The following is an 18,943-nucleotide window of genomic DNA, read 5'->3' as shown; positions in this document are numbered from 1 at the left end:
ATTCAGTGTTGTAACCTTCCCATATTCCAATCTGCAATATGAGATGACTAAATGTACTTTATGAATAACCTGTTTGGTGCCACAGGGTACTGAGATCTGTTTCAGTGTAGTGTGGGGTACAAGTACCATTTGTGGGGACAGCTGACTTCAAATTGCAAGTCTGTGTCTTTTAACAATCAGGAAGGAAGCACATGTATGTTACTGATACTGTAAAAAACACTCCCTAGCTTTCATGGCCTAAGAGAATAATAACCAGGGTAGGAAGGATATGAGTGTTTGTCTCTGAGCTCCCTCAAGTGAAACCACTGGAATCTCAACACTTTCTTTTTACACTCGCCTCAAAAAAAATTCCTTAGCCATTACCTGCGAGCATTCCTGAACAGTTCTCTTAGCCACACTCAGCTGGCTGATAGTCCGCAATGAAAATGCATGTTTCTTGTTGTTTTCTTCTTTTATGAGTAACCCTGTTGCCATCACCACTCCCAGCGATCCTAATGGGCCAGCCTTGTTCCATCACTTGCTGATGATACCTCTTGTGCTTCACCTCTTTCAATTTTTTTCATTTTCAGACACATTCTTTCTGAAAATTTTGGGATATTTCCTTAGGACAAATCAGAGTACATTAAAACTAATGCTTCTTGTTATGCAACCCGAACTTTCCATCTCAACAATGAGGTGTCCAGAGTAGAGCCCTTGAGGAATGATCCTCCTTCATCTGGAAGGGCACTCTCCAGGAGGTATTGAATCGCTTTGTCTAATAAGTGGTAAAGATATTTGAGTTGGGTTGGTGGAGGAGGAGGGGGAACAAGCCTTTGTTCCTAACTTGTGTTCGAGAGCTTAAGTTCTGAGGACAGCTATCCATTTGGAAAAGTGTTCTGCATACGTCTCCTGGGGGTGCTAAGAGTTTCATGCAAGCCAGAGCAATCTGTTCTGGTGCACTTGAACTCCATACTGGGTTCCCTCTTACACTTTTCACTGGAATTGTACTCTGCTGGAAGCTTGATTTCAATTTATTCCAAGCTCAGGGCCAGTGGTCTATAACTGCTCTGTTCTATTCCTTATCCATGTGAGCGCCAATGAGCGTGAAAACCCATCAGCACATGTGATGTTTTGAGAGCTCTTTTTATGGATTTATTAAACCATTAACAGCCATGTGTGCCATCAAAGTAGCCTCATGTGAAGGCGAGATTTATTCAATTCTGGATTTTCCTGCACATGGAAGATAATCATATTTTAAGATGTGCTTTTGGAAATTTATGTGACCTAATTTAAGAGTATTTTCCAAAGCAGAAAATTAAGTAATGTGGTATGAAATAATTGGCTAAAGAGGCCAAGGTCAATTTAGTCTATTTTAATTCGGATCTTGTTTATTTCCTTAAAATATTTAAAGATAGCTGCTATTACAGTGGTAGAAACAATTATAAGTGAATCACAAAGGAGGGAGACAGAAGAGGCAGGTATCTGGGATGAATTAGTTATGATAGAAGCATGGAGCTTTAGCTTTGAGGCTTCTGTCCACAGGGTCAGATGTATAAACGGATTTGAGTTGTTGCTGACATCTGTTGAATGTTTACCATGTGTGAGGCCCAATTCTAAAGGTCTTTTTATGTGTGAATTTCTTTTACTCCCATAACTCCCCTATGAGGCAAGTGTTATTGACACGCACGTTTTACAGATGAGTAAACTGAGGCAGAGGGAGGTAAATAACTTGTCCAGGGTAATACAGCTAGTACCTGAGAGCTGGAATCTGAACTGACGTAATCTGACTTGAGGATTTATGCTCTTAAGCACAATGATTCCTCTTACTCTCCAGTAAGGGAACACCATGAGGTAAAGACTTTCTTGCCCTGAGTTTAAGAAAAATATATTCAGTAATGTAATATAATAGAAAATGTAATGTAATAGAAATGTAATAGAATAGAATGTAATAGAAAAATGAAAATCAAAATCTTGGTCCCAGTTGCGCAAGAGAAACAATACATTCTCCACATGGCAACTTCTTGTGTCGCTATCTTAAAATTAGGGGAACAGCTAATTAACTTAGAGGTGTACACATTTTGCTTTATAACGTCACAACTTAGCACAGATTAGCCAATGCTTAAAATTATGTAGTCTTGGGGCGCCTGGGTGGCTCGGTCGGTTAAGCGTCCGACTTCGGCTCAGGTCATGATCTCACGGTCTGTGAGTTCGAGCCCCGCGTCGGGCTCTGTGCTGACAGCTCAGAGCCTGGACCCTGTTTCAGATTCTGTGTCTCCCTCTCTCTCTGCCCCTCCCCTGTTCATGCTCTGTCTCTCTGTCTCAAAAATAAATAAACGTTAAAAAAAATTTTAAAAAAATTTTAAAAAATTATGTAGTCTAGATTTTTGATTTAAAGTCCTGTACCTATAAAAGTCACAATGCTGGTTTGTAGGATGGTGTTATTTCAATGAGCACTGGGTAATGGTTAGGGATGGCTTGCTTTATCTCCACATAGACGTGGGGTTTGGTATGGGGAGTTATGGAAGTGGAAGGGACCAATTTGGGCAGGAAAAAAAAAAAGTCCAGTGTAATTATGTAATTAAATGCTCTTATCTATAAAAGAAAGTATCCTACAAGATATGCATTTTAAAATCAGGGATCGTACATATTATATTACACATGAAATTTACTCCATTAGTTAAGAGTTAAAAAGAACCTGAAATAAATGAGTTAATACTAATAAATAATGAATATGTGTTGCCTTTAATATTCAGAAAGAGTTTGATTTTTAGAAGTTCACCCTTACATTCCTTCAGGTTATGCTATATGGTAAGTTTATATAGAGCTAATTATTAAATTGGTCACATTTTAAATAACCCTACAGAAATAACAAATCATCATTATTTTCAAAACGTGTCTGGGGCACCTGGGCGGCTCATTCGGTTGAGCAACCGACTTTGGCTCAGGTCATGATCTCATGGTCTGTGAGTTTGAGCCCCGCATCAGGATTTGTGCTGACAGCTCAGAGCATGGAGCCCGCTTTGAGTTCTGTGTCTCCCTCTCTGTTCCTCCCCTGTTTGTGCTCTCTCTCTCTCAAAAAATAAACATTAAAAAATTTTAAAAATGTCATATATATATATATCTGTGTGTGTATATATAATATTTAAGCATATATATATATACATATGCATGTATATACACACATATATATGTATATATATAGGGGCTTTAAAATATATATATATTGGTTTTTCCCTCTATTTTACTGGTAGCCATCTTATGTTCCTTTTTGTTTCACTGTTTATTTTGGAAGTAGAAAGTATTAGATGTGGGTAAAAAGGCAACTGAGCATGTAATTTCTTTTAGCAAAAAGAAAAATTTTGTAAAAGCTTGAAAAACTAGCTTTTTGGCTAGTTACTATTTGTTGTTAGTCTCTCTTCCAGTAGGGGGCAGGATGTAGCAATCTGTAAACTCAAACTTCTCAGGGGTTAAATGAGGAGCAGTATCACCTTCATTTGACGTTATTGTTTAATTAAAAAGCTGTTATTTTTTTCTCTGATATATATGTTCTGATTAATTAAGTCCCCCAAAGTGAGATTGTGATAATTTGCAAAATACTGTATTGTAACAAATTAACACGTAGCCCAGTTCTCTTCCAGAATGCCTATACGCTTACACAGATTTCAAGGGAGTATTTTCCATTGTTGATAAATAAACAAATGGAAATTTTTACACATGCCAGGCTCTACCCAGGTGTTGTATGTTAGGATGAGAAGACCACGTAGATGTTTATTCTTAACTAGAGGGGGTTCGCGTATGAGGTGCTTTGCCTGGCCCTCTTCCAGGCTGTGGGTCGCAGAAGTGAATGGTGCAAAGGCTCTGCCTGTGAGCGGCCTGCATTCTACAGAACAGATCCACACAGAAATTGTTGCCTAAATAAAATATATATAGGCACTCATAATTGTTACAAAATGAAATAGGTTGGAAAGTGATCAGGTGGTCGGGAAGAGCTTTCTGGACTAGGAGGCAGTCCCCAAATTCTAAATGGGCTGCTTTTTAATAGCTCATTTTTAGGTCTGTGATTTGCCACTGAGAACTACTTTTCCCACTAAAAATAAAACATGGGGATTATGTTCCTAAAACAGCTCGTAAAAGAACTGAGTCAGAAGAAAACAAAACGAAGCAAAACAAAACAGTGTTTGAATTCTGGTTGGAATACTTATTAGTATCCTAGTATGCTTTAGATGCTCATTTGACCTAAGATTCTTTCCTCACCTGTAAGATCATGAAAATACCATAATTAGCAAGGTTATTGGGAACATTAAAGATAACTTAAGAAAGGGGCCTAGTAGACTGCCAGGCATATAGTGGAGAGCAGCTATGGTCCATAATATAATCTTGTAGACCGGTAGTTGACAAGCATTTCTATAAATGGTCAGATTTTTTGGCTTAATGGGCCATTTAGTCTCTGTTGCATTTGCTTGACTATTACAGTGTGAAAACAGCCATAGACAACATGTAAGTGAATGAACGTGGCTGTGTTCCAATGAAACTTGACTTATAAAAACAGTGAGCAGACTGGATTTGGCCAGCTGGCCATAATTTTATAACCCCTGCCCTGGAATATGTGTATATATAACTATTGATAAAAGTACTCGTAACTGGAATATATTAAAACGGAACCAAATCACCCGGTGTAGCACTATTTCTGTGGTAAAAGGCATTCAGTAGTGTCCCGTTGTGCCAGGAACTTGCCTTTAGCCTGTTGGAGAGCTAGCGACTCTCCTACCTCCCCAGTCTTTTCTTGCTAGAAGTCAGAAGTAGTCCGTGGTCCCAGGGCTGTGCTTCTGTCAGAGCATAACTGCTCAGGGATATAGTGGAATCTCTAGGATGAGTGAGAGGTGATTTACTTGTGGGGAAAGTTGCCATGGGCTTCAAAGCTTCTCTACAGCGTCACTTCTGCGAAATGCTGTATAACTCTGAGCTTTCTGGGCATCCCTTTATTTTCCTTCAAACATGCCCACCTACTGGCCCCCTCTCTCTTCCTTTTCTCCGGTCTCGGTTAGTTTTGAAATGATAAAGTTGCATCAGAATCACTTGGGAGAACTTTACAAAAGGCAGATTGCTTTATCCTAACTACACTGTTAGGCCACCCACCCCTACCTGCCCCATTCTGACTCAGCTACCACTATGCTGGTGCTCACGTGTCTAGACTAGTCACACCTATAAATTGCTAAAAGATCTATTGAGGCATAATCAACATTTGAAGAATTCATTTCAACAAAACTTGACTCGATAGGGCAGCACTGAACCAGAAGTAGTTAGGCACACTCGGCCAACAGGGGTGCGGGGAGAGACTTACGCAGAGAAAGTGTGGAAGCAAAGAAAAGAAACTGATGATAGCTTAAAGCCTAGTGGGCTGTTGGTGATTGGTTGTCCTTAGCGTTTGATTTTGTAGCCACGAGGCATTGACAGGCTTAGATTTTGACTTGTTTACGTAGGCTGCTGCAGCAATGGCCTCCCTGTGTAATGATGGGAACAGACGCTACCTCAAACAATTGTTTGCCATTGGAGAACTATGGACTGGTGTAAAGGCAAGGCCCTTTCTCTGAAGGAGAGAATAAGAGATCCTTTTTCTTTCTTTCCTTTCTCTCTCCTCGCCAGGCCATTCTGACACCACAGAAATACCTCTCATCACCTTAACTAGGAAGTTTGGCACCCAGGGAAGCATACAGGGAACTGAGGGCCCTGAGAAGGAGTTGGGAGGGCAGACAAGTAGAAGCATGTGTGAAGATGTGCAGCCTGGCGGGCTGCCTTCCTTTAATACGCCTTGGAGGCTGGGCCCAGACCACAGAGACCTGCCCAGTGTTAGATGCCATCTCTTTGTGGCTAGAGAAGCACCGGGTGTCATCTATCGATCACGAGAGAAAGCGTAAACATTTTCACAAGTAAACATGGCTACCTTGCACACCTCCCTCTGCCCTCTCCCCACAAAAACCTAATCAAAAGATTAGTCAAAACTAATTTTACCCTCATGTTCTGAGAAAGTCTTCTTTAAGGTAAAAAATGATCTGGAATCAGATGTGCAATGGCATAAAGATGGTGTTCATGGCATAAAAAAAGGCATAATTAGGGGAATTTAAGAATTAGGACTGGAAACTTGGCATGTGCCTTTGTGTTTATATAGTGAGCTCATGTTATTTTCTCATCATAAGGTTTTATGCAAAACTTTTAGGATTTTTCATTAATGTGAACTAAATTATTCGGCAGAGTAGTGTGGTAATTAAGACCGCCACTGCTTAGCTGAATGGCATTGGAAAAGCTAATTTTACCCGTCTGTGCTTTAAGTTTCTCGTCTGTAAAATGAAGGCCATGCTGTCTCCCTCACATATATGATAAAAGGGTAACAAGTTACACCAGTCGAATAGAATTGACACGCGGTACTGTTCAAAGCACACTGGCTATCATGGACCGGAGCATCATAACTCTTCATTTAATGTAGTAAGTCCTGCACTGATTGTCCTTTTTCATTTAAAATCAAAAGGAACAAGAGCTACGTTTTTAGGGTTAGGTGGGAGTTTGATACAGAGATACAGTTCTGTGGCACATACATGGCAAAGGCATTTCAGCAGCGCGGCCAAAATCATGGGCTCTGGAGCTAGACAGCGGTAGCTCGCATCACATATTCACCACTTACCAGGGTATCACAACTGCTAAGCTGCTGGTGCCTCGGTTTCCCCAGGGACAAAACTGGGATGATACAAGCTTTCCTGAATTCACAGTGGGCTTGAGAACTAAAATATGGGAAACCCTTAGTTCCTGCCTCATAGTAAGAGCTCACCAAATATTAGTTACTGGCATTATTTTAATGCCCAGGGGGAGGTGACCGACAGAGGAAGGGGACACGGAGAGAATCCCATGGCCCAGCAAGGAGAGGGAGAGGACTCCTTAAAACCACTTTGGTGACTTTTATTTGTGAGGGACGTAGGTTTGGGGCCTGTCCAGATTATAGCCTTAAAGAATTAGCAAAGCAACCCACACAGGTTTTAAATAGGAATTGAAACTTTATGCATGATGCAGTTTTCTTTCTTTTTTTTTTTTTTAATTTTTTTTAACGTTTATTTATTTTTGAGACAGAGAGAGACAGAGCATGTACAGGGGAGGGTCAGAGAGAGAGGGAGACACAGAATCTGAAGCAGGGTCCAGGCTCCGGGCTATCAGCCCTCGAACTCCGGGAATGTGAGATCATGACCTGAGCCGAAGTCGGACGCTTCACGGACTGAGCCACCCAGGCGCCCCGTGATGCTGTTTTCTCAAATGTCCAATTGCTAAATATCTGTGTCTGAAATGGAGCAAACCGACGGAACATCAGGTTTGGCTCAAGCGTGCCTTATTTTTCTGACTCATGGTGCTTTTAGTGTACATGGAGACCCAACAGAGACCTGGTGTAAGCGACCTCTGGAATGTTCAGGACCATCACTGGGCTGCCTAGGAGTGGAAAGGGGCACAGAGAAGCACGTGTCTTGTCAAGTACGGGGACAAGTTCCTAATGTTTTTGGTTCTCGTTTGGTTATGCTGGTGTGGCAGGAGTCGGTCTTAGTTTCTACAGGTAACACTGCCGAGGGCTTCAAGTGGCAACGTAAGGAGTAGCACTCTAAGGTTCTAAATTTTATTTAGTGTGTGCCTCAAAACCTGTTCCCTTCATATTCACTGCCGTGTTTATATTGTGAAGAGGCTTATTCTCATTTTACACATGGACAGACAGATCCAGCCCAGTGGCTGTCAGCAAAGGGCCTGGTGCTAAAACCCTCACTGCTGACTTGCAGACTCCACATAAACATGTACCTCTTTTCTATAGAAACCCCCCGCCTCCGACACCAGAATAGCACGGGGCTCTGTATTTCATATATTCTGCTTCAATGACTCTCCTAATGAATTTTTATTAAGAAAAAGACAAACCTGCAGGCAAAGGAGGAGAGAAAATCAAAAGATATTCTGGTCTGAATGTCTCTGAGGTTACGACCATGTCAGAGAATGGGTACCGGAAATGAGCCGGAAAACCCAGATAATGCATGTTTGTGGCACACGGGAGAAACAACTCTTCGAAGTGCACTGTGAAATAATGGGGTAGGGGCCAAGGAAAACACGGGATTCAGAATTAGAAGACCTGATTTCTCTTCGTGGCTGTAATAATTAGAAGTCTCAAAAGGCTGAGCTTCAGTTTCAGAAAAGGATGATAAAATCTTGTCTTCCCTATAATATGGATTGAATAAATCCACGTCTAGGGGGGTACTTTCTAAAAGCTCTCAAAATTGCCCATTAAAGTTCTATCTTTAAACACAAACACAATGTGCTATTACGTGTATAATCAGAATCCGTTCACAAGTTATGATATTCTGCCTATGATTCAGTGAGGTCCTGAGAGGGACTTGATGAGGTGGTGAGATGGGTGCTGTTGGTTTGCCAAGCCGAGCTGGGCTCTCCTTTCCTGAGCATCTACAACTGTATATTTGGGACTCGTTTCAAATGTCAGTAGAGCGGGCCTTTTTTGTCACAACACCAACTGCAGTGTTTAGATTAATGAGGAGAACACATTGCTGGCCTGAAACCTTGGCCACGGAGCAAGGTGCCCAGTTATACATGGACAGATCCACAGTTCACTAAGGTCTTTTCCATTTCCAGCTGTTCCTCCTCACACTCCGGGCTTCAGCCGTACCCCGTCTGGACATCTTGGCTAAGCCTTCTGCAATCGCTCACCCCGGACCCAAGAGCCGGTGAGAGTGGGCTGCTGAGAATCTGAGCTCGGACAGCTCAGCAAAGTCAAACCCATCCCGGTCTGCCCATAAATGTAGAATAAGAGGGAAGATTCCCAGACTGCAAGTGGCTTTGGAAAGGATATACCGATTAAGTCCTGGATGGGGCGTAACCTATGAGAGAGAAATCCTATCCAAACATGACATTGAAGGCACCAGTCTGGAGTATGACTTCCTATTTAATTGAAAGATCTTATGTAGAAAACTGAATTTGACCTTTGGCGTTGGCACTATCTGCGGCTGAGCTGCATAATAATGAAGAGAAGGTGAATAATTGATTTAGGAGTGAGAGAGGCACTTTCTCCCATTGCCGCTTGGTCTGAAATCCCACTACTCTGCTCTCTGCATGGGAGGTGTAGAACACAAGTGACACGTGGAATGTGACACTGTCACATCTCCAAACGGAAACACAACTCATTAGTAATGTTCATAGCACCAGTAGAAAACAAAATAAAATGAAATCCCACCAGATACACCATGTTATAAGGTTGCAAGATCTATGCCAAATAAGACCCTCTCCCATGCCATGCTCCCTACAGCAACGCTGATGATCTTTATCCAGTTTCCAGAGGCGCCACACGTATGCCTTGGTCTGGTGTGGTGTAGAAGGCATCCTCCCTATCTGTTTCTATAGTGGATAGAAAACGTGTGCAGTAAAAGACATTTCTGTACTTAGGAAGTATGGAAGAACGATTCTTAACGTGAAAGGTTTGTCATGGGTGATATTGTTAGAATTTCAGGTTGTCAAATGAGATAAAAAAAAAAAAAAGTTTCCCTGGTCTCAGTTTATTGCAAGCCAAGTATTTATTGCAGAAAAAATGACGTATTCGGAGGTATTTTATTTCAAATGTATTTTGTTTTTCACATTTATGAACTCTTTTCTGTCTGCCTGCCTGCCTTCCACTCATTGCTATTGGTTGGATATCTGGCGGTCATGCTCTTTCTTTACATCTTACTTATTTTTATGGGATATGCTCGTTGTTTTACTATCTGTCCTAGGAGGTGTTGCTAGTCACTGAGATGATAACACCAGTCTATGATAATTTTATTCTGCCGTGTCCTTGGTTTATAACTCCACTTGGGTAGGACTTCATGTTACCAGGATTCAGGAATGGGAAATTAATCTGAAGACTTCTAAATTGCTCAATTTCAAGGTGGGTCCTTTGAAACTTTGCTTTTGACAGGGGCAATGAAATCCAATCATTCATTTCTCTTAATGTCCTCCCCCCGCCCCCTTTCCCTCTCAGAGAAAAATCAAGCAAGAAAAATTGAGCTCGTAAGTTTTGGCTACTGTGTTGTCAGGGGTGGGGAGGAGGTAAAGGAAAGGAGAACGAAGACAGGACAGGAAGATGGGGTGTTGGCTGAAATCTTAATTCATGTTTTACAGGAGATTTGCCCTGGGTATCACCATTTTCCTTCCTTTACTCTTCAGACTTTCTTTTTCCACCAGAGGATGCACAAAATAGCAAGTTTTGCCAGTGCGTCTATTTTGGGGAGACCGTGGGGACAGGGAGGGACTTGCATTCTTGAAACATTGTGTCCTTACTTCCCCAGGTGGTCCACCTTCCCCTCATTCTCCCTTTTTCCAAATTAAGGAGTTCATAGTGGAGTTTTCTCACAATTTCCTTCTACTTACCTGTCTTTTCTCGGATTTGCCTTCTGAGGAAGAAGTTCACATGAATCTGTGAACCTTCCTGAATTTTCCTGGTTCTTACTTCTCAACGGTTATGGGACAAAGCCCGTCCTTCCTTGTCAGCATGCTGCTCATGTAATACTTTTTTTTTTTTCTTACCAGTAAGAGTTTTACTTAACTCTCTCGGGAAGGGAGGTCCTATGATCCAGCATTAGTTCATTTCCTTCCCCAGAATTTCAAAGAGTCAAAAGTGGAGGCAGCATATGCCATTTAACCATCTCACTAATAGGCCATTGCTTCTTCATCCTCTGCAGCTCCCAGCCCAGCTCTTTGGCATGGCAGGCGAGGCCTCTTTGGCTCTGCATGCTAGGCCTCCTTTATTCCTTGGCAGGAATCGCTCTCCATTCTTGAACCCTACTGATCAGCAACATTAAGCTGCTTGAGTTACTGTGCACATCGTGTTATTTCGCATCTCCTCTATGCTCTCCTTGTCTTGCCCCCTAGAGTTGAAATGGCCTTCACTGATGCATCTTTCTTCCTCTTTCTTCCCTAAACACAACCGACAATTTTGCCAAGTATTGCCCACAGCTCCAGTTGTGGTGACCAGCTAGCTCCAGCCCACCCCTCTACTGCCAAGGCAGGGTCTGTGCTCTCCTCTGATCTGTCTGGCATGTTTCTGTCGTGCCATGTTGCACTGTTAATCTTTATCCTTTTGAATTGTAAATATCTGTCCCTCTTCTCCACTAGCTGGGACCTCTTGAAGCAGGAATAGTTTTGTTCTGTATGACAGCACAATGTCTAGCACATAATAGGTCAAAGAATATATATTCATTAACATGAAAAATTAAAACGAGCTAAGAGGCTTACTACTCCAAGGAGAGCAGACCTCAGAATAGTTCCATCCGTGAAGGGATTACGAATAAATAATCTATGCTGGGATTTGGTCACTTGGGTCACCATCATGGAGCACCTTCAACAAGTAGAAAACTTTTCTCGCAGGCAGACTGATCTAATTCATTCTCCAGTAAACAAATATGAGAAATCAGAACTTTCAAGGAAAAAAAAAAAAGGAATGGTGCCAATCCCACACAGTTAGTAATAGCATTTGGTCTCTGTGGTCTATGCTTTTATTGCATTTTTTTCTCTCATAGCATTAAAAATGGCCTTGAGGGGCGCCTGGGTGGCGCAGTCGGTTAAGCGTCCGACTTCAGCCAGGTCACGATCTCGCGGTCCGTGGGTTCGAGCCCCGCGTCAGGCTCTGGGCTGATGGCTCAGAGCCTGGAGCCTGTTTCTGATTCTGTGTCTCCCTCTCTCTCTGCCCCTCGCCCGTTCATGCTCTGTCTCTCTCTGTCCCAAAAATAAATAAACGTTGAAAAAAAAATTAAAAAAAAAAATAAAAAAAATGGCCTTGAATTATCTTGATCTTCTTTCATTCAGTGGCTAGCCTTTCAAGTAAAGAAAAACAGTAAAGAAAAGTAAAGAAAAATTTTAACATGTAGATAAAAATAGTTGTCCCAGCAAGGAAACAAAGAAGTTTAATTTTTAAACTCAGCTGATCATCTTAAATGCAATATATTTGTTATTGCCAAACTCTCCTTTTTAAAAAGAAGTGTCACCTGATAACGTTTAGTGTTAAATATATCATTTGTTCAGAGTAAATAAAACGCCACTAGGAATTAGCACTAGAAGTTTTATAAATGCAGTTGAATTTAGTGAAGCTTAGATTCTCATGTACCCTTTCTGGCCTAAGGAATTGGAAGCTTCTCACACATCTATCAGGGAATTTCTTAGGTGGACCACCTTCTAAGAAATCAAAGTGAAGAAAGGGTTCAGAGGTATTTTTGTTTTTATTTCCCTTGGAAAATTTAGTGGTACTTTTACCATATTTATTTGTTCATTATATTTAGTTTGAATATGACACATTGGAGGAAAATTCCATTAAAATTTCCAAAAGGGTATATCCTTTATACAGGGAAAAAAAAAAAGTGTGGGTACAGCCACTGACCATTATTTGAAAAATGTTTGTGCTGCTCACTTAGGATCTTTACTACACAGATGACTGGAAAATGCGTCTCTAGTATCTGGGCACAGAGAAGTATTTTTTAAAAGAAATTAAGGTACTGTAGTCAGAATAATGCCCCCCAAGAGGTTTACATTCTAATCACCAGAACCTGTCAATGTTTGGTTGTATGTCAAATGAAGGCATTAAGTTTGAAGAAGATTTTAAGATTTCTAATTAGCTGACCTTAATATAAAGAGATTATCCTGTTTGACCCACATGGTCCCAAGGTACTCACAAAAGTCCTTATAAGTGGAAAGGGAGGGTAACAGAAGTCAGAGTTCGATTTAAAGATGGAAGAAGGGGCCACCAGTCAACGAGGGCCCTTAGAAGCAAAGCAGACAAGGCAACATTCTCCTCAAGAGCCTCTAGAGAGGAACACTTTTACTTAAACTTAGGTTGGAAGTCTCATGGACTAAAATCGATTTGTCATAAATTTCTGTTGTCTGTGGTAATTTGTTACAGCACCAATAGAACACTAATACAGGTACAGTCAGACAATGTGTTAGTACACAGTCATTAAAATATAATGTTTACGAAGGACATGTAGGACACCTGGGTAGCTCAGTCGGTTAAGCGTCTGACTTTGCCTCAGGCCATGATCTCACAGCTTCCTGAGTTTGAGACCTGTGTCAGGCTCTGTGCTGACAGCTCAGAGCCTGGAGCCTGCTTTGGCTTCTGCGTCTCTGTCTCTCTCTCTCTGCCCCTCCCCGGCTCATGCTCTTTTTCTCTCTCAAAAATAACATTAAAAAGAAAAAAGAACATGTAATGTGGGAAATAATCATGGTATGTTAGGTTAGAAAGGCAGCTGAGGTAACACTATATGACAGTAAAGTTGCACGAAAATACTTACTTGTTTAGGTAATGGTTTTCTATGGACTATTTTTCTTCTGTCTTATTTCCCAAGTTTCTTTTGCAAACCAAAAACAAAATTAAATGTTGAATATCATTGACTTTAACACTGGAGATCAGTTACAGCGTTTTATCTCCCTTCAAAATCTTTAAGAGTGGATATGAGCTCCAATTAATACAGTAAGCTCTTGGAGGTTAGCGTGTGCTCAATCCTTACTTTGCCAAATCTCTGCATCTCAAACATATTAACAGATTTTCAATGTGTCTCCCTGCTTTATTTTTGGATTTTTAATTTTTTTTTTAACGTTTATTTATTTTTGAGACAGAGAGAGACAGAGCATGAACGGGGTCGGGTCAGAGAGAAAGGGAGACACAGAATCTGAAACAGGCTCCAGGCTCTAAGCAGTCAGCACAGAGCCGGATGCGGGGCTCGCTCGAACTCACATACCGCGAGATCGTGACCTGAGCCGAAGTCGGATGCTCAACCGAGCCACCCAGGCGCCCCTATTTTTGGATTTTTTTAAATGAAGTTTGAAACCAGAGCAATATGAAATTAGAAAATATTTTTTGGCAAAGATTAAACTCTGATATCTGTAATAATGGTGTAAAGATTAATTACAATAGCAGGATAACCAACTATGTATAGGCTAAGACTAAAATCTCAGGTGAAAGAACTTAACCTTTATGGGTTTAGACGGATAATGACTTTCATGTTTCTTGACCAGATTTACTGCTGATACCATCACTGTTAAAAAGCCACGGTCTCTCCTTCTTCGTGTATTTGATTTTCATTAGTGCTGGGTTTTATTGTTGCTTTTTATATTTGCAGAGAACGTAACTTAAAGGAAATTAAACCTCTCTAAGCAGGATAAAACTCCTGGTGTTAAGTCAAATGCTTTATTTGATGTCAAGAGCATTTTCAGTAACTATTACTTATCTACCACACAAAACTGCTAAACTTGAATACAAAGACCTGGTTCCAAGTCACAGGGTGGAATACAATTATTCGGTACCTGGGAGGCAGCAGACTCAGCAGACAGCCGTGACCAGGCACTGACCTCCGGCATCAGGTATGCCTGGCTTCCAATGACAGCTGCAGCCTTCACTCGTGTCTGCACTCCTGGTGAGTCACTTCAACTTCTCGAGCTTTCTTTGTAAAAGGGACTGTGACTGTCCTCATCATCTACAGTTACTGTGAGAGGGAGAGGAAACAAAATGCCTCTCTCTGTAGAAACGACGAGTGAAGTGGTGGCTATCCTCATATGTGAATGCCCTTTCTTACTGAGTATTGTTGCTTGAACTGCACAACTTAAGAAAATTCAGTAACTGCTTGTGTTGGTGTTCTCTGGTCATTTCAAGGCCTGTTTTCTTAGGAAGTGTGAAAAAGTAACACATGTAACAAGGGACTGCTGTTGTCAGGGAAGTTAACTGGTAGAAGTGGCCGAAACTTGTGTTTGACCTGTGTTTCTGATGATAGTGTTCTATTACCTCAGTCGGAGAATATGAACCTAGTTTCTCCAAAATGCTTTCTAAAGGGGGATGTGATCTCTTTATTCTGCTGCGACAGTTTAAAAGAGGATCACGGTGTTTTTAGGTACAAGTCTTAAAGGCAAAGGAAAAACAGTGCTTGATTTTGGCCTCTGACCTCTCCCAGAGAAATAATGGGAGTCCCAGGACCCTCGTGCTGTAGGTAAATGTTCAAACAGCAGAAACTTTGGTGGGGGGGGCTCTAGTTCTTGGTGGGCACGCCTGGGACTTAAAATTGAAGGTGGAAATGTAATGAAGACAAGAGAACCGTGTTGAAACTTACCTCCTCTACTGCGTTTGCTTCATTAATCACCATCAAGGATTTTTTTATGTGGATGCAGAGCTCAAACCTGTTACTTTGTGAAACAACAACCCTGTCAAAATCTTCAAAGACCATTGCAACGAAACCCAAAGCAGGAAACAGGCACCTCAAGCAGGCAAATGTTTCTCCTAAGTTGTTAAATCAGGAGTGACTAAAAGAGCCAGATGGCTCACTCATGAGTAATAAAAAAATAAATACCTGGGGGGTCTAGGTGGCTCAGGTGGTTAAGCGTCTGACTCTTGATTTCAGTTCAGGTCATAGTTTTCTGGGCTCCAGGGAGGCCTGCTTAAGATTCTTTCTCTCCCTCTCCCTCTGCTCCTCCCCCACTTGCACTCTTTCACTCTCACAAAAATAAGCATTTTCTTTAAAAAAAATAAGACCTTATTTTAAGAGAGAGGGAGGAGGGGAAGGGAAGAGAGAAAATCCCAAGCAGGCTCTGTGCTGACAGCACAGAGCCCAACACAGGGCTTGATCCCAGTAACTGTGAGATCATGACCTGAGCCAAAATCAAGAGTCAGACGCTTAACCAACCCAGCCACCAGGCACCCCAATAATAAAAAAAAAAATTTTAGTTTTAAATGATCAAGTGAAATATTCTTGGTTTGCTAATTTGCTTTACCCTGTCTTAGAATAAATTCTTTATTAGACTATGTTGAGACTCCAGGGGGTTTGGGGATAATCTTAAGATAAAAGGGTAAACTGTCCTTTTTGTGCTGAATGTTAGGTACAAAATAGCATTGCATATTTTAGAGGCAAACTGCTAAAAGTTAAGTATTGTATCATTCGAAAGTTTATAATTTTTCACAATCATTGTTTTAACACAGAAATCTGTTTATTAAACCAAACAAAACAGAGAAAATTATACCAGCCCTCGAGTTTTGAATTTTCATTTAAATAAGCAAACTCTAAATCCACACCTTAAAAGATGTTTGTGCATCTATGTATTTCCAAAATACTCATATTTCAATAAGATTTTCACATTATATTCACCAACAGTATCACAAAAGTTCTTTTTTTTTTTTTGTTTTTTTGTTTGTTTTGCTTACGTAACTGTAAGGAACAGTAATTCTAGAAACACTAGAAGAAAAAAGCATAGCAATGTCCACAGTTACAAGAAAAAGTGCACATTACTTGGTCACAATCACAGTCATTACTTGAAAAACTATATGTAACAAGTAGGTAAGAAATATCACTGATGCCTTAAACTCATTACCAAAAATGGAATGACATAAGTTCTACATGAAATAAGGCAAATCCAGGAATGCACAGAGAATCTGTAATCCAACCAAAGCTAAACAACAGAAAAAGAATCGTACAAGAAGCATAAACAGATGTACTCCTCCCTAAATATTTTAAAAATAAGCTTGCCTCAGTGCACAAAGAAAACACCATTCATGTGTATCCAACACTATAAAATAAGAAAGAAGGACAAAGTGGGGGGGGGTGGATAGGATGGGGCAGTTCATTTAAAGTTGCAGCTGCATCCACTGAGAGTTCTTTACATCATTTTCACCTAGAATTGTAAATTATACAAATCCTATCAGGAGAGGGGAACGGTCTTTTTTTTGGAAACGATTTCTGAAACCGAGAAAGAAAAACCACATGAGTGCACATTTTCAGATTGTCACTTGCAACCTCTTAACATTCAGCCATCTACATCCCATTGCTGCTGGAGGCATGCCTATAAGACAGCAGCGTCAATCCCGGGCAAGCAGCTGTAAGGAACCAAGGTGTGATATTTTTTTTTTCAATGATATGTCTTTTTTAATATTAAAAAATTCTGTGATGAAAACCGCTATGGCGCAACTGCAATGTTGAGTGGGTTGATGAGCACGGGTGCAGAAACGCAGGCTTCTCTTGGAAGTACTTCCTGATGTGACGATTTAAAGAACGTAGCAAGGATTTGTTTTCCAGCATCGTTATTTTTGTAGAAAGAATTTGGAAAGAGGAGAAGGCAAAGGGATGTGGAAAAGGTACTTACAGTAGTTTTTCAAAACAGTTTTTTTTTTAGGACCTATGAAAAAGTTACCAAAGTAAAAATGACCATTTTGAATGAAAAACAAGTTTTCTTTTTATAAAAACTACATATATATTTTTTTAAAATACAAGATCCGTCTCATTGTTGTTATATCCTGTAGCAACAAGAAATTTGGCTTTTTTTTTTTTTTTTTTTTTTTTTGCCAGATACTGCAACTTTCAGTCCAATAAGTCAGTAGCAGATTCCACTAATATTTCAGTTGAATCTTGAACTATCAATACCACACGTTTCTTCTGTTTTATCCTTGAATTAGGAATATACAGCCTTTATTTGCCCCTGATATTTATGCTGACAAACTAAAACAAAAAGCAGTGAGCTGGACACATTACTGTATCTCAAGTACTTCAGAGGTCAGACTTCCTTTGAAGCACCTTAACACATCACTTTATGGATCAAGGACAATGTGGCATAATGGAAGTATTTCTCTTAAGACTGTGCAGTAAGACCAGAAGCATCTCTGCTGGGAAATCAAAATGTCATTAGTGGAAACTGCAAATTTAGACCTCAGTGAATAGGAACGTCATTTGACTCAGTTCTGTTGTAAAATAAGATTTTCCAGTTCATCTGCAGAACGCAATAAAAATGCAGCTGATTCTCGATATCCTGCAACGAGCTGTCTCACGGCATTGATTTCGGTTGGACTCAGCTGGGGTCTGGAGCTTGAACTGCTGGAGGATCCTGAGCTAGTCGCCAACTGCCTCTTCATGCTGAGATCGGTGGGTCCTAGAAAAAATAATCACAAAATTAACAGGAACAATTTTTGTTCCGGTACTTTGAACATGAGCACTAAACTGTTGACTTGATTCACTTACTCTTTTGTGAGAAGCCACTGATACCTTTAATCAAATACATCCGTTCACAGAAATACCAAAAAGCAACCTGATGTGAAATGAGTGGCTGAGTATGACTCCTTGTCCGGGCAATCACCTCTCATTGCATTGTGGAAACACGGTGAAGACCTCCCAACACGTGCTTTTTGGAAAAATCAATTTTCAGTCTATCTTACACATGTAGTAGAAGTTTCTCTGCAGTTGTGTCAAAAGTTGGGAATTACGAATGCTTTGAATTTGTGCCATTGGTGAACAAATGATTTTAGGTCCCACCAATTCTGACGTGGAAATATCCTAGATTGTGATGCCAATGACTCCAGATTACAAACCGCTTTATTTAGAAGAAAGGAAATTTTGGACAGGGGAGTTCAACTTTTAAGTGACACAGTAAGGGTGTGAGTTGCATATTTTGTTTTTCATTTCAGGTGAATGCTTTTTCTTCCATCAGGTTGATTATTAACATAGGCAAAATCTTTTCCTTTTTTTGAAAAATGGGTATTAGTATAAATCAGTCTGGTATTTTTCAACACTAAAGTTTCTTTTAGAAGTGTACAGCAAGTAAATGATCAGTACAATTTTGCAAAGAAACTAGACTTGGAATACTGCTTTAGGTCTTGCTAAAGCTGCTTCTATATTTACATAAAACATTTAGATGTCAAAAGATTTTTTTATTGCATATAATTAAACCAAATCAGATAGGTCTACCTTTTGACAACATTTTATAAATTTTTATTTGTTTTTTTATAAATTTTTAGTTTAAAACAATTTATTTAACATAGAAGAGTTAAAGATTTCTTTTAAGTTTATTTGTTTTGAGAGACAGAGAGTGAAGGAGGGGCAGAGAGAGAGGAAGAGAGAGCATCCCAGGCAGGCTCCATGCTGTCAGTGGGGAGCCCAGTCTGGGGCTCGAA

The 18,943-nt window shown here is 40.4% G+C and overlaps 1 protein-coding gene across 9 annotated transcripts in view; it reads right to left on the bottom strand.

The window, feature by feature from the left end:
* Positions 1 to 15,974: 15,974 nt before the first annotated feature.
* NOL4 (nucleolar protein 4) overlaps positions 15,975 to 18,943 on the bottom strand; it is a 428,346-nt gene continuing 425,377 nt past the window's right edge. For 8 of the 9 annotated variants that reach the window (XM_040479130.1, XM_040479123.1, XM_040479124.1 and 5 more), the window contains one exon: positions 15,975 to 17,925. In XM_040479130.1, coding sequence (XP_040335064.1) covers positions 17,732 to 17,925 — 194 coding nt within the window. In that variant the 3' untranslated portion in view covers positions 15,975 to 17,731. The remainder of the gene's footprint in view (positions 17,926 to 18,943) is intronic. The other variant, XR_005791656.1, reaches the window with a different exon arrangement.

Source organism: Herpailurus yagouaroundi, unplaced genomic scaffold, assembly GCF_014898765.1.
Source record: "Herpailurus yagouaroundi ecotype Mexico unplaced genomic scaffold, PumYag 142, whole genome shotgun sequence".
Classification (NCBI taxonomy): Eukaryota; Metazoa; Chordata; class Mammalia; order Carnivora; family Felidae; genus Herpailurus; species Herpailurus yagouaroundi.
Note: the sequence above shows the minus strand (reverse complement) of the source record. Positions and strands in the feature narration are given on the sequence as shown.